Genomic DNA, 12778 nt, shown 5'->3' on the forward strand with positions numbered 1-12778 from the left:
TTTTTAAAGATTTATTTATTTTATTTATATGAGTATACACTTTAGCTGTCTTCAGACACACTAGAAGAGGGCATCAGATCTCATTACACATGGTTGTGAGTCACCATGTAGTTGCTGGGAATTGAACTCAGAACCTTTGGAAGAGCAGTCAGTGCTCTTAACTGCTGAGCCATCTCTCCAGCCCCCAGCCAAAATTCCTTTTAAAATATTTATTTTATTATTTAGTTTTTATAGAGACAGGGTTTCTCTTACTATCCTGGAACTCTGTAGAACAGGCTGACCATGAATTCAGAGTTCCACCTGCCGCTGTCTCACAAGTCCTGGGATTAAAGACATGCCCTGTGCATTGAAGGTCAGCCATCCACAGGCTTCTGATTTCCTGGAGTTTAAGGTGATTGTGAGCTGCCCAAGGTGGATGCAGGGGATGGATGCAGGTCCTCTGTAAGAGCTCTTGGGCAGCTCATGCTCTTAATCTGAGCATCTATCTAGACCTCTGATGACCCTTTCAAAAATAAGCGTTATAGAAACAAAACCTAACCAGCTCTCAATATGATGCAGTGAGTTTGAGTCCAGGGATGGGAACCGAAGTATAAATTCTAAGCAGTTAGTAAATCAGGAGTCTGAGTCCCAAGATCTTATACCTAAAACTGGGATGAGTGCGGCGGAGATGGGGAGGTGGGGAGAGGGAAGACGAACATTCTGGTGACTGATGGTTCCACTGCGTAAGAGAACAGACCTGCCCCAGCAAAGCAGCCCTATAGTTTACACAGAAAACAGTTAGTTGATCTCTACCTTGATTAGACTGGCCAGCCAGGGAGCCATGGGAACCCCCTCTGCGTCACCAAGTGCTGGCCCAATTTACAGATGGCTGCCACCGTGTCTCCCTCTGAACTCAGAGACTCCTTTTTTCAGCAAGCACTTCATACGTCAGTCCATCCTCTGCCCCTAAGATTACCCTGCCTATGGAGAGAAGAATGAATATAAAATCCACACACGTAATTCGTAGTAATTTGGGAATCTAGACACTATTAGTAGCTCTTACATTTCCCACATGACCTGGATTCAGCACACAGTAGGGTCAAGTTATCTACATTCCCTGCATGCATGGGTGTGTCTGCTAATCTCGAGGCACTCCTAGGAACTCATCTTTTCACTATCACCCACCCATCAGTCCATGTACTGAGGCCAGCATGCCTCACAGTGATAGAGGGTGTCCTCTATCATGGCCTTGCTTCCAGGTCCTAAGTCTTAGAACTAGGGGCTTGTTTCCCAGGCTTGGCTAGAAGCCAGCAAGGCCCAGTTCCTGTCTGCCATTCTTGGAGCTGGGCTTACACAGGGGTGTAGGGTGCTCATCTGGTTGTGTGTGTGCTATGTGTCTATGTGTTACTCCTGTCCTGATGGTTGTCCAGGGCGAATGCTTTAACCACTGAGCCATTCTCCAGCTCCTCAAGCTCGTTTGTTACAGGGAATTTGAACTGACAATTCTGACAAGAAGAATTATGTAGCAGCTCTGCTGTTTCCTTTTTACTTGAATAAACCTTCAAAACCCCAAGTCTTGAAGCTAGAGTTCATTGCTCTAACCACATCCAGTTTTGTTTTTGTTTTTTTCTTTGAGTGTTTTGCCTACATGTCTGGTACTGGTGGAGATTAGAAGAGGGTATTGAGGGTACTGGTATTGAGCCACCATCTGGGTTCTGAGAATTGAATCTGAGTCCTTTACAAAGGTAACAAGTACTCTTAACCACTGAGCTAACTCACCAGCCCTCATTTTCTGTTTTTTAACTTGATGTCTGAGAAAACACAATGGTATTCTTACTGATGGAAGGATGGAAGAGAAATCAGTAATAGGCTGAACAGACACAGGTATATAAGGGACAACAGGCAGGAGTGTGTCCCAAGGGACAAGCCTGACCTTAGAACCTAATAAGCCTACAGAGGTTCCTAGCTAGTACAGGGCCAGGCGATAAGGGATAGCTTCAAGTTTTGATCAATAAATGAAAACCAGTAAAAATATCAATAAAATATTTTAATGCCTACAATTTCTTGTATACATAAATTGCAAAACATTCACCTGTATATGCAAAAGTATACTCTTCTGCAGGTCAACAGCACCAGAAAACAAGCTAAGCTATGTCAAAGTTTTTCTTTCATATTTGATTTGTCCATTATGTAAAAGACATCATGGATTTAATAATGCCAAAGAAATCGATATTCCACTCTTAATCACACAGTAAACACCCGAACATGTATTTCATCACATCCACTCACAAAATAAATAGTCTAATCAGCACACTGAAAATAAAACAACCAGTCTCTCTTTATATATTTATTCTCTTTCGAAAAATGTTTTGGTCTTCTGCTATATCTCAGAAATGTACTACGAGCTGCTTTAAAGTTATAAAATACAAAATAATTTATTTCTTGGAGAAAATCTTGGGGGTTACCATTACAAAAATGAAATTTTGAGTTCCTGTAGACTTTGTTACAGTCTTTGAACTTTCTCATGGCACACACTTAGGGCTGCCTGTGACATGTGGTACCCTGCCTCTAAATGGACATGACTGCATCCATTGCTTAGAGAAAATACAAAGACCAGTTCTGAAGTAGCCTTAAAAGAGACTGCCCTTTGCTTTAGCAAGGGGACTGTGCAATCAGAGCCATGAGTTCTATGAAAACTACTTTCTTGTCACATCATTTGTTAGAGAATGACACACCCATGATCATGTAACATTACAATTGTGAAACAACATTACTACATTCGAGAATTAACATTACCCAATAAAAGGCACATCTTCAAATATTGAATCAAAATCTGAAAATCAAAACAGTAGAGAGAATACATTAAAAATCAAGCACTTAATTTGTAAACCTTGAAAAAAATAACAGCCTGCTGCTGTTTCTTCAAACGCTTGTGAGCTTTTTCTAAGTGGTCAGGAAATACAGAAGAGCAAAATGGAAGACAATAGTTTGGACTTGCAATCTTTCTTTCCTGTGTTTTTTCAATGAGCCACACAAGCGTACTTTTGTAAAATTTGATGCATATCTGTTACAGAAATGCATTCATACACGAGAGACAGTACAACCTCACTCTAGCAAGTTCTGAAACTTTACTCTAGCACAATGGCTCCTTTCTGTGCAAACAGCTGCACCCTGAAATTGAGTACAGTAAACTTTCAGCCACCAGTAACTTTGACTGCAATTACAGATTCCAGAGTATGAATATGAAAAAAGGGTTATTTAAGGAAAATCACGGAAGAGGGGAAACACACAAGTGATAGCAATAACATAATGTTCCAAACCTACTTATCAATGGAATATTACTCCCTTTATATTAATGGTGGGAGAGGGAAAGGGAAGTCAATAGACTTTCTACTACCAGTGTATAAAGACCTACATGGAGCGTCATTACATGTTCTATACCCTCTAAAATTAAATCCTTGCACTTTCTCAAAGTTTGAAACTCAATTCAAAATGAGTTTGTTTTAAGGACTGGGTCAAATGGTCCCACAAAGGAAGGTGAAACACAATTGATTACCCATAATACTTAAGCTTAAAGGATGAAGACATCATGAACAAAATGCATAAAGTCTGGACCTGTTGAAAAGAGTTCTTTGTAGGACAGCGTCTCCAGCTTCCCACCCTTCATGGCTTAACAGTTTAAGACAGCCAGATGCATTGTGGAATCGTCCCACAAACCGAATCCTGGCTGCTGCTCCCAACCCTCCACCCTCCAGTCTCTAGCATGCCATTTCATTCTATTGCTGAGTGTCCTCGAGACATGGCTTCCTTCCAGCCAGAGCAGACATCAGTCAGCCTGGATGGACACTAGGCTGAAGAGACACTCGTCTGCAGGTCTGGCTTTCAGCAGATAGAACTCAAGGTTTCACAGCTCAGTAAAACACCAACGATAGGAGATATTATCTCCTCACAGTGCATAGTTAGAAAGAAAAGTGCAACACGGACAAAGTCAAGGGGGTATTCCTGATACACGAAATATTTGGCTTTTTGGTCATTAACATTTTCTAAGGAATTTAAGCTAAAAATGCAATGTTATTAACATCAAGAGGTACAGGGGCACCTTAGGGTCCCAAATAGCATTTTAATGGGGAGAATAAAGCAGAAGGGGCCAAAATACACGCTTCTTGTTAAGTTTTAAACTACTATCCTTTCAAATCTAGTATCTAAATAACCATCTTTCTTTAATATAAAAATGAATTAAACAAACAAACAAACAAACAAAACTCAATCACCATAATAGTAAGGGCCTCATCTACTTCACGCAAATCAACGTAACAGCTTGAAAGGAAAACTGGAAAAGAACATTCTTGTTCTGGCAAAATTTGTATTTTAACTTGAGAAATTTTTATTATCTAATATCAGTTAAGAATGCTTAGCATCCAATCCACAAATAAGCTAAATACAGTATAATTCATTCTGAGTGTCAAAGTCACAAGGGTGAGACTCATGTAATACCTATAAAGCCTACTCTTTCCTGGGTTTCAATTCATACATAGACTAGGACAGGTCACTTTATTGCTGGCAGCATTCACAGAAGGGCCAGGCCCTTCCTAAGGACAAGTCAGACTGCGATCTGCGTGGTACCCTCTCACACATTAATCTTTTTCTCCTTTTGAAGTAGCAAAGGAACAGGATAAGCTGACTGGTGAGTGGTCCCACATTAGCGTGCATAGCTCATCAGGATCATGGCCGGCACCTGTGAATGGCTAACTTCAACAGAGCACATGGCCAGCATGGAGTCATCTCCATTATAGGTTCCACCCTGGACTATTTGAAAACACTGCACACTCAAACGATAGCCTGCAAACGACAGTATGTATTCCTTCCTCTTGTTGCCCATGTGTGAATCTAAGCCGGGAAGAGGCTTGCTCAGTCTGAAGGCAGGAAATCCTTGCAGTGTCCCTCCCAGAATCCACAGCAGCAGCAGCTAGTGTCGCTTCAGCTTCTTGGCCTTTCGACGTTTCATTTCTTCCTCCTCACGCCTCATTTCCTCTAAGTCCTCTTGCATACCGAGTCTTAAACTATGGAGAGATTGTTTTAAAGGATATTGTTAATATACCTGAAGTTACAACTTTAGAAAGCAAGATTGGTATCTCAACTGAACTTTCGTGTGGACTGGCTAATGAGTTTGCCTATGTGACAGAGACATAACACACACACAGACACACACACACACACAATTTAAATAAAACAGGGTCACAGAAAGAAAAATGTAGAATAAAGATTTCACAACAAGAATGACAAAAAAGCCTTAACATCAAAAATTAAAATAAGACTGTGAGGCCAGGCAAGGTGGTAAATGCCTTTAAAATCTCAGCATTTGGGAGGCAGATTTTTGTGAGTTCAAGGCTAGCCTGGTCTACAGAATGAGTTCCAGGACAGGCAGGGCTACACAGACAAACCTTGTTTATTTATTTATTATTTTAAAAGTCTATGTATGTGCACATGAGTGCAAGTGCCTGTCTAGGTCAGAAGAAGACAGCGCCCATGGAGCTGAGCCAGGGTACAAGGCAGTTCTGGGCCACCTGTTAGGGGTGGGTATTGGAAACTGAACTCCAGTCCTCGAGGAGTACAGTTCTCTCTAACCAAGGAGCTATTTTTCCATCCTTTTCAAAAACATTTAAAAATAAAGAAGCATCTTGATTTGAGTTTGATCCCTGATATCCACATAGAGAAGAAGTGACTCTCCCTCCACATACACAGTAAGTATAAAAACCTAGAAAACATTCATTCGCTAGTAAGAGTCCACATTCTTTTTTCTTAATACCTATTTTGACATTGTACCTAGTTAGAAGAAGGAAGGTCAAGAGAAAGAAAGCTGTTTAGTGTTTCGTGTTGGGACCGAGGTGAATTACTCCTCTATAGTGGGGATTATTATTAACACTATAAGCAAAGGAATCATTTGTTACCCTCACCTAAGAAATGCCTGGAAACTCATGACTAGGCAGTTAAACAAGGAGGTGGAGGGAATCTAATCTACTCCCATGAGGTCCCTGAGGTAGAAAAATTACAAGTTTCAGCACCAAGACAAGCCTAATGGACACAGAAAAGTAAACACAGCCCATGGCCGACTTGGGGAGGCTTCTAATCTTACTACACATCACCCACGAGACACTGCAAGCACATGGGCTACATACTGTCCTAACCCCCACGAGCCTCAGTGGTTAAAGCGGTACATTCTAATTTTATAAATGGGAAAACCTTAAAAAGGCAAGGAATCTGTAGGCGGCTTTCACAGCCAGCCAGCAGCACTACCAGCTAGAGAACTATGGCCCAGGCCCCATCAGGAACCCGCAGCTGCAGGGTTGAGATGTTTCTACACAACATGCCATCTGCTCACCTTTTGGCTTCCTCTTTCTGCTGCTCCTTCCAGCTGCTCTCCATGTAACGTAAGGCATAGTCACTTTCATCTTTATATCTGGCAAGAAAGCAAAGTCAAAAATGAATAGAGATTCAGCTCTCTCTCTCTTTTTTTTTTTTTTGGTTTTTCGAGACAGGGTTTCTCTGTGTAGCCCTGGTTGTCCTGGAAGTCACTCTGTAGACCAGGCTGGCCTCGAACTCAGAAATCCGCCTGCCTCTGCCTCCCAAGTGCTGGGATTAAAGGCGTGCACCACCACCGCCCAGCAAGATTTAATTTTCTTAAAGAGCTACAGCCTCTCATTACAACAGAACCAAACCTGCTTACAATTACAACTAACCTACTCAGTGTTAGGCGTGTCATACTCACCCCTGCCTTGTTTGGAGTGAGAATGGCAGAGAGTGGGTAGAAATGAGTATTGTGGTAAAGGCATTAAAGGAGCCTTAGGTGCCTACAAGGCAACTCTTCCAGATCTCAGCATTAGCAAAAGCACCAAAGTCAACAAGGCGTCCTCAACCAGCTACATTTATCTAATAACTCAATCTAAGTCCTGAACGTGCAATATGAAAATGTATCTCAATCTCATTAGACCTCATGACTACCGGGAGACCTTCCAAACAGTAAACTGAAGAGAGACGCCAATGGCAAGGTTAGCAGGCAGTGCTGCTGCTTCACTGGCTGCCTTGAGCTCCTGGACAACTGGTTCCTCCTCCCACAGTGCTGTGTGTCTCAGATGCCTGTTGGATGGCCTGGTTCTAGAGGGGCTTCTAAAGATGCGTAAACACTTTGTCATACGATGTGTGATAGGTTTCATCTGTCTTATACATGAAGGGTCTCACTTACTCTTCCAAAGTGTCCTCTGACAAGCCTCCTACCATCTACCTCTGGCTCCACAGCACCGTCTACTTCTACCCCATGAGTCTGTTTCACTCCCCATCTGTCTTTTAAAAGAAGCAGCTTACATTATAAACTATTCTGAATTCATTTAGAAACTATTGTGTGCCCTATCTTAATGTTTCTATTGCTGTGACCAAAATCAACCCTGGAAGGAAAGGGTTGATTTCATTGTATATAAAGTCCATTATCTAGAGAAGCCAGGGTAAGAACTCAAAGTCGTAGCTGATGCAGAGGCTGCTTGCTGGCTTGCTCCTCAGAGCTTACTCAACCAGCTTTCTTTTTCTCAGCGTCCAGGACTACCAACCTTGGGATGACACAGCCCACAGAGAGCTGGGAGGCCCTCCCAAATCAACTGTCAAGAAAATGCACTGCAGACTTGCCGAAAGGCCAATCTCACTAGGAGCATTTTCTTAATTCAAGTTTTCCTCTCCTGTGTCAAGTCCTCTCTCGGCTGTGACACAAGCTGACAGGAAGCAATGCTCTAAGACTAAAGCTTTTGAGAGCCAGCACTACCCGAAGGTTTCTAACTAAGTATTCAATGTCTCTACTGTTAATGTTTCTCTCCTGTAAATGATAAAAGTTTATGTTTAGGTAAATCTTCAGCTTACTTTTTTCGGTCATAGCCAAAAATTTCTCGAATGTGCTTGGATATTTCTTCCTGAGATTCTCCTTCATCTTCGATGAAATCATCCATTTCCGAGTCATATTCATCATCGTCATCTTCATACTCTCGAGGCCTTTTGTAGCCAGTAGGGAAGGGAAGCCTTTGAGGACCTAAGAACAACAGTCATGACTTGTAAGAACACTGTATGGAGAAATAGTTCCTGCAGGGGACCATGTCACTAGGATTCAGAGAAACTGGCATAAAGATGGCTCCCCTGAAAGCAGAGTACACTAGCTGGCTCAAGTCTCCAAGGGACTGAGCTGCTGTGGCACTTTAACATGCCTTGGTGCCTTGTCATGTTTTCCAGCTTAGTTATACAGACTTCTGTGATTTATTAGATAAGTAAAATTTCTGAAACTCCAGTCAAGTTACAAATTGCCACAGAATCATTAACTTTTAATTTTACCAAATAAACATACCAAATTTTCATTTCACTTAAAAATTCAAAGACCTGCACATGCCTGAAATTTCAGCTATCTGGGCTTGAAAGCTTGAGCTGACAGTTTGAAGAAGTCCTGGACAACATAGCAAGACCCTATCTTAGGGGGAAAAAAAACCCAAGTATAAAACATTTTCAGAATTATAATTGTTCAAAGTGTTAAAAGTATGACTACATTAAAAATATTTTAATATCCTATTTTTGCCTGATAACTGATAAAAACTGAAAAACTGAGTTAGTGATATGGCTCAGCAGAAAGCATGCCAGGATATCCAGAGCCCTGGGCTTGGATCCCTGAACTCCGGCAGACTACTACGGTGGTATACACTTGTAATCCCAGGAGGTAGAGGTGGGAAATCAGACATTAAAGGTCACCCTCAGCTATACAGTAAGTTCCAGGTCATAATGGACTATCTTGTCTAAAAGCAAAACAAACCCTATCCCTCAAATGAACAAACAACAAAACAAAAAAGCAAACAAACCAAAAAACCTGAAGAACAACTTTGCAAAAAGACAGGTACTCAACAACAGACTGAGATGTCTCAGGTGTCTGAGAGCAACTTTCTAGTCTCTGACTGTAAAGCAAGGAATTTGCCATCCGTTTCTTGTCCTTAACGCGTGCCTGTGCAGCACGCAATGCCTATAGCACACAGCTGTCAATGACTCAACTTTGGGATGGCAGATTTCTAAAGCACCAAGTGACATGGCTGTTGACACCACCTATTAAAAGGAACAGAACTCAGGACAGTCTAAAATAGCAGCTGCTATAGCGGAGGTGTTTAACAAGCATGTGCTGAATGAACAGAGCGGCAAAGGCTCTAGCTCTCAGTTATTCTCTGTAAGTCTTCATATAGCACATTATCCTACTGAACCATCAGCTATATCCAGTCCCCTTCTCTCACACATCACAGTCCTGCATGTGAGAGAGAACAAGGTGGGGGCTGTGAATGGTGATCCTAGATAAGCCTCTTTTCCACTATCAACAATTAGCACATTACAGGGCTTGTGAAAGTGGTCACAGGGTTTCTGATCATATAAAGGTACGTACTTTCTCCAAAGGCCTAGGGATAAATATACTCTTTAGGATAAGGGTCAACTTTACCTTGAGCGGATCTGTAGCCAGAGAGGAGAGGTTTCATTCCATTTATCTGTCCATTGCTTGACCGACTAATAATATTCTTGGAAGAAATTGTTTCTGAGACAACAGTGCATTTGGGCTTTGTGGGGAGGCCTGGGTTACTAACTGTTCGCCCAGGTCCTAAGCTGTTCACTGGTCTTCCAGGTCCTGAATTGACAGTTCGTCCAGCTGGAATGGAACCACTTATGGATCTCCCAGGGCCACTGACTGACCTCCCAGGAGAGCCTAGACTGTTCATTGGTCGTCGAAGGTCATGTGGACTGTTTACAGGCTGCCCAGGGCCTCCAGAACTGCCCATAGGTCTTCCAGAACCAGCAGATCCACTGATGGGTCGCGCAGGGCCACTTGAGCTGCTTGCAGGTCGTCCAGGGCCATTTGTGCCATTGAGTGTTCGTCCAGAGGAATGTGAATTGCTGGGCAGCTTTCTGATCCCACTGACTGACTGCTCAGATCCTGAGCTGGAGCTGCCATTCTGGCGCCTGGGCACAGGGCCAGAACTAAGTGTGGGTCGAGCTGTCCCCGGAGTAGGTTGCCCAGGAGCAGAGCCAGAGTTGCTGCCTGGCTGTCTGACACCTGGACTCTTAGCTTTGTTGTGTGAGAGAACTGTGGGCCCAGGCTTGGAATGGCTCGGATGAGAAGGAAGAGGTTTTTTGGCTTTGTGCTCAGAAGCAGACTTCTGAGTCCCGCTAGCAGAAGTCTTTGGGACAGTTGGTGAAAAGGTGCTGGGGTGGGGCTTTCCAGTCCCGTTGAAGACAGGCCTGTTGTGACCCTCTTGAAGTGAGGACTGGGAGCTACTGCCAGATCCTACCTTGGTCCTCTCTCCTGGCAGGGATTTGAATGAAGACAAAGCTACTTGTTTCTCATTGGCTGCGCTGGGTCTGAATTTCTTCTCAGCATGAGGAAAGGGCAATCCTTTGGAAGAAAGCTGCCTGTCCCCAGCACCTTTGCTGGGCCTTGTGCCCATGATGTCTTTATGGGAGGGTGCCCTCTTGGACACAGGTGGAGGTAGTTTGGTGTCAGGTTCAGGTTTCTTTTTCCTATACTTTCGTTCAAGAAACTCTCGCTCCCTCAGTTCCTCTGCAGTCAGGGGCCGATCTTCCACTTTCTTCACTACCTTGATCTCCACTGGTTCAAACTGCTTCTTCTCAGCTAGCCTCAGTAAGTCAGTGAAGTTCATGGGTGGTGGGGCACTTTTATGGGGGGCCTTTGGCTTGTTTTCAACCTTGGGGGGCGCTTGCTCCTCCTCATAGTCCTGGTCCAACTCAGCCTGACTGTATTCTATCAAGTCTTCCTCTTCCACATCATATTCCTGATCAGTTCCCTGGCTCAGGTGGCTTCCCACCACCTGCTTCTTCTTTGTCTTTTCCTCAATAGGAATCCCATCGTAACCATGGAAATTGTCCTTTGTCCTCTTGGCCATAGCTCTTGCTTTTTTGTCGTGTTTGAGCTCAATTCGCTTTTTCACTAGTTCCTCTTTCCTCTTTTTCTCTTCCAAGGCTGAAAGGAATAAAACAAGAGTACATTATTTCAACAGTCTCAACAGAGCAGCTGCTCATGTGACGCCAGTCCACAGTCAAAGCTCAATGTTGAGTTATGGTTTCTAGATATGTGTCAAATGAGGAAGTCATCTAACAAAACTGAGTAATTCCTACACAAGTGGGTCATGTATGAGCTTCTCTTTATGACTAAGCAGGTAAGGCCCTTGGCTTTCGCTTAAAATGCACAAAATGGCTCAAAATTATACCAAGTCAATGGAACACCAGCACCCACTGGAGCTGCTAAGAATGACTCAATGAATACCTCTAACAATGCCAGGACTAAGGTGAAGAATGGAAATATAATATGGCTAGTTAAATGGCTGCTATACCAGGCCTTTTCATGTCTCCTCCCCTCCCCTCAAGAGGTTGTGTTGTCCCTGCTGTGTTGTCCCTTGCTGTATTGTCCCTGACGCTCTAAAGCTCCTGAGCTCGACAAATGATCTTGTCTCAGCTTGCTGAATGTCTGGATGACAGTGAATATCCCTATGCCCAGCTCCACAAAGCCTTGGGGGTGGGTGATATGAGGTTAGAGGAAACAATCCAAATAACCAACCTATGAGCACATGCACACACATGCAAGTGCACATGTATGTATGCATCTATTTGTCTATAAAGTTAACCCAGACACATCCCCAAACTCCTAAGCTCTTAGGATGTTTTCATAAACACACACGGGTTCAGTGGCTGGCAGACAGACTGAGAAGCAGCACAAGCACATACCTTTTTGTCTATGCTCCTCCTCTTTCCTCCTAAGGAAAGCTTGCACAGCTGCTGACTGGACACCTTTCACTTTTGGGTCTTTCTTCGGAGGTCCCACGGCCAAACTGTACCTTTTCTAAAAAAAAATAAAGCAGAATAAAAGCTATAAGCAACAATACTTTACAAATATATAGTCTGGGCTGGGTTGTGAGGCTCAGAGGAAGAGTGCTTGTCTAACAGGTATCGGCTCTGAGTTCAATCCCTAGCCAGTACTACAGAAAATGTAGAAGAGAAAATGACGAAAGGAAGGGAAAGAACAAGGAATCTAAACAAAGAGCCTAGTTCTCTGTAATCTTTTAACTGTAGCATTAAACATCATTAAATATTAATTTGCTACACACTCCTTTACACTGGTTTCCAAATTACCAAGATCATGAATACTGCCTAGGCACAGATGTTATTTTTATGGACTTTGGTTTTTAAATAACTGTGCACAGAAAGTGAAACAGGAATAAGGATGATCTGAACCCTGAAAGAAAAAGACTTCAATCTCTTAAATATCTACTATTAAAGAACCATGAAAAACAGAGCTAATTCTCATGTCTGGGACCATCAAACATAATTTATGGGCTAGTATTTTTTTTTTTTAAAATCACAGCTTAAGAAGAAACCCAGGCTTTACACATGCCAGGCTCTACTACTGGGCTATATTCCAACTCTTTCTATTATGTAAGACAGACACTTTTTAGTTACTGAATCTGTATCTGCGTTGGTCGTAGAAATCATCTTTGTGGAAAGAGCTAGCAGTTTATAAACCCCCAATGCTCTCCCATCCCGTGTATGACAGACAGCCTATCATCCCCATGCTCTCTCATCCTGTGTATGACAGACAGCCTATCATCCTATGCTCTCCCATCCCGTGTATGACAGACAGCCTATCATCCCCATGCTCTCTCATCCTGTGTATGACAGACACCCTATCATCCTATGCTCTCCCATCCCGTGTATGACAGACAGCCTATCATCC

At 42.9% G+C, this 12778-nt stretch overlaps 1 protein-coding gene across 1 annotated transcript in view; it reads right to left on the bottom strand.

The window, feature by feature from the left end:
* Positions 1-2011: 2011 nt before the first annotated feature.
* Spty2d1 (SPT2 chromatin protein domain containing 1) overlaps positions 2012-12778 on the bottom strand; it is an 18271-nt gene continuing 7504 nt past the window's right edge. The window contains exons 2-6 of the mRNA XM_028788879.1: positions 11773-11887; positions 9479-11011; positions 7882-8047; positions 6359-6436; positions 2012-5039 (exon numbers count right to left, since the gene is read on the bottom strand). Coding sequence (XP_028644712.1) covers positions 4946-5039; positions 6359-6436; positions 7882-8047; positions 9479-11011; positions 11773-11887 — 1986 coding nt within the window. The 3' untranslated portion in view covers positions 2012-4945. The remainder of the gene's footprint in view (positions 5040-6358; positions 6437-7881; positions 8048-9478; positions 11012-11772; positions 11888-12778) is intronic.

This window comes from Grammomys surdaster, unplaced genomic scaffold (genome assembly GCF_004785775.1).
Source record: "Grammomys surdaster isolate TR1022 unplaced genomic scaffold, NIH_TR_1.0 125769, whole genome shotgun sequence".
In the NCBI taxonomy this organism is placed as follows: domain Eukaryota; kingdom Metazoa; phylum Chordata; class Mammalia; order Rodentia; family Muridae; genus Grammomys; species Grammomys surdaster.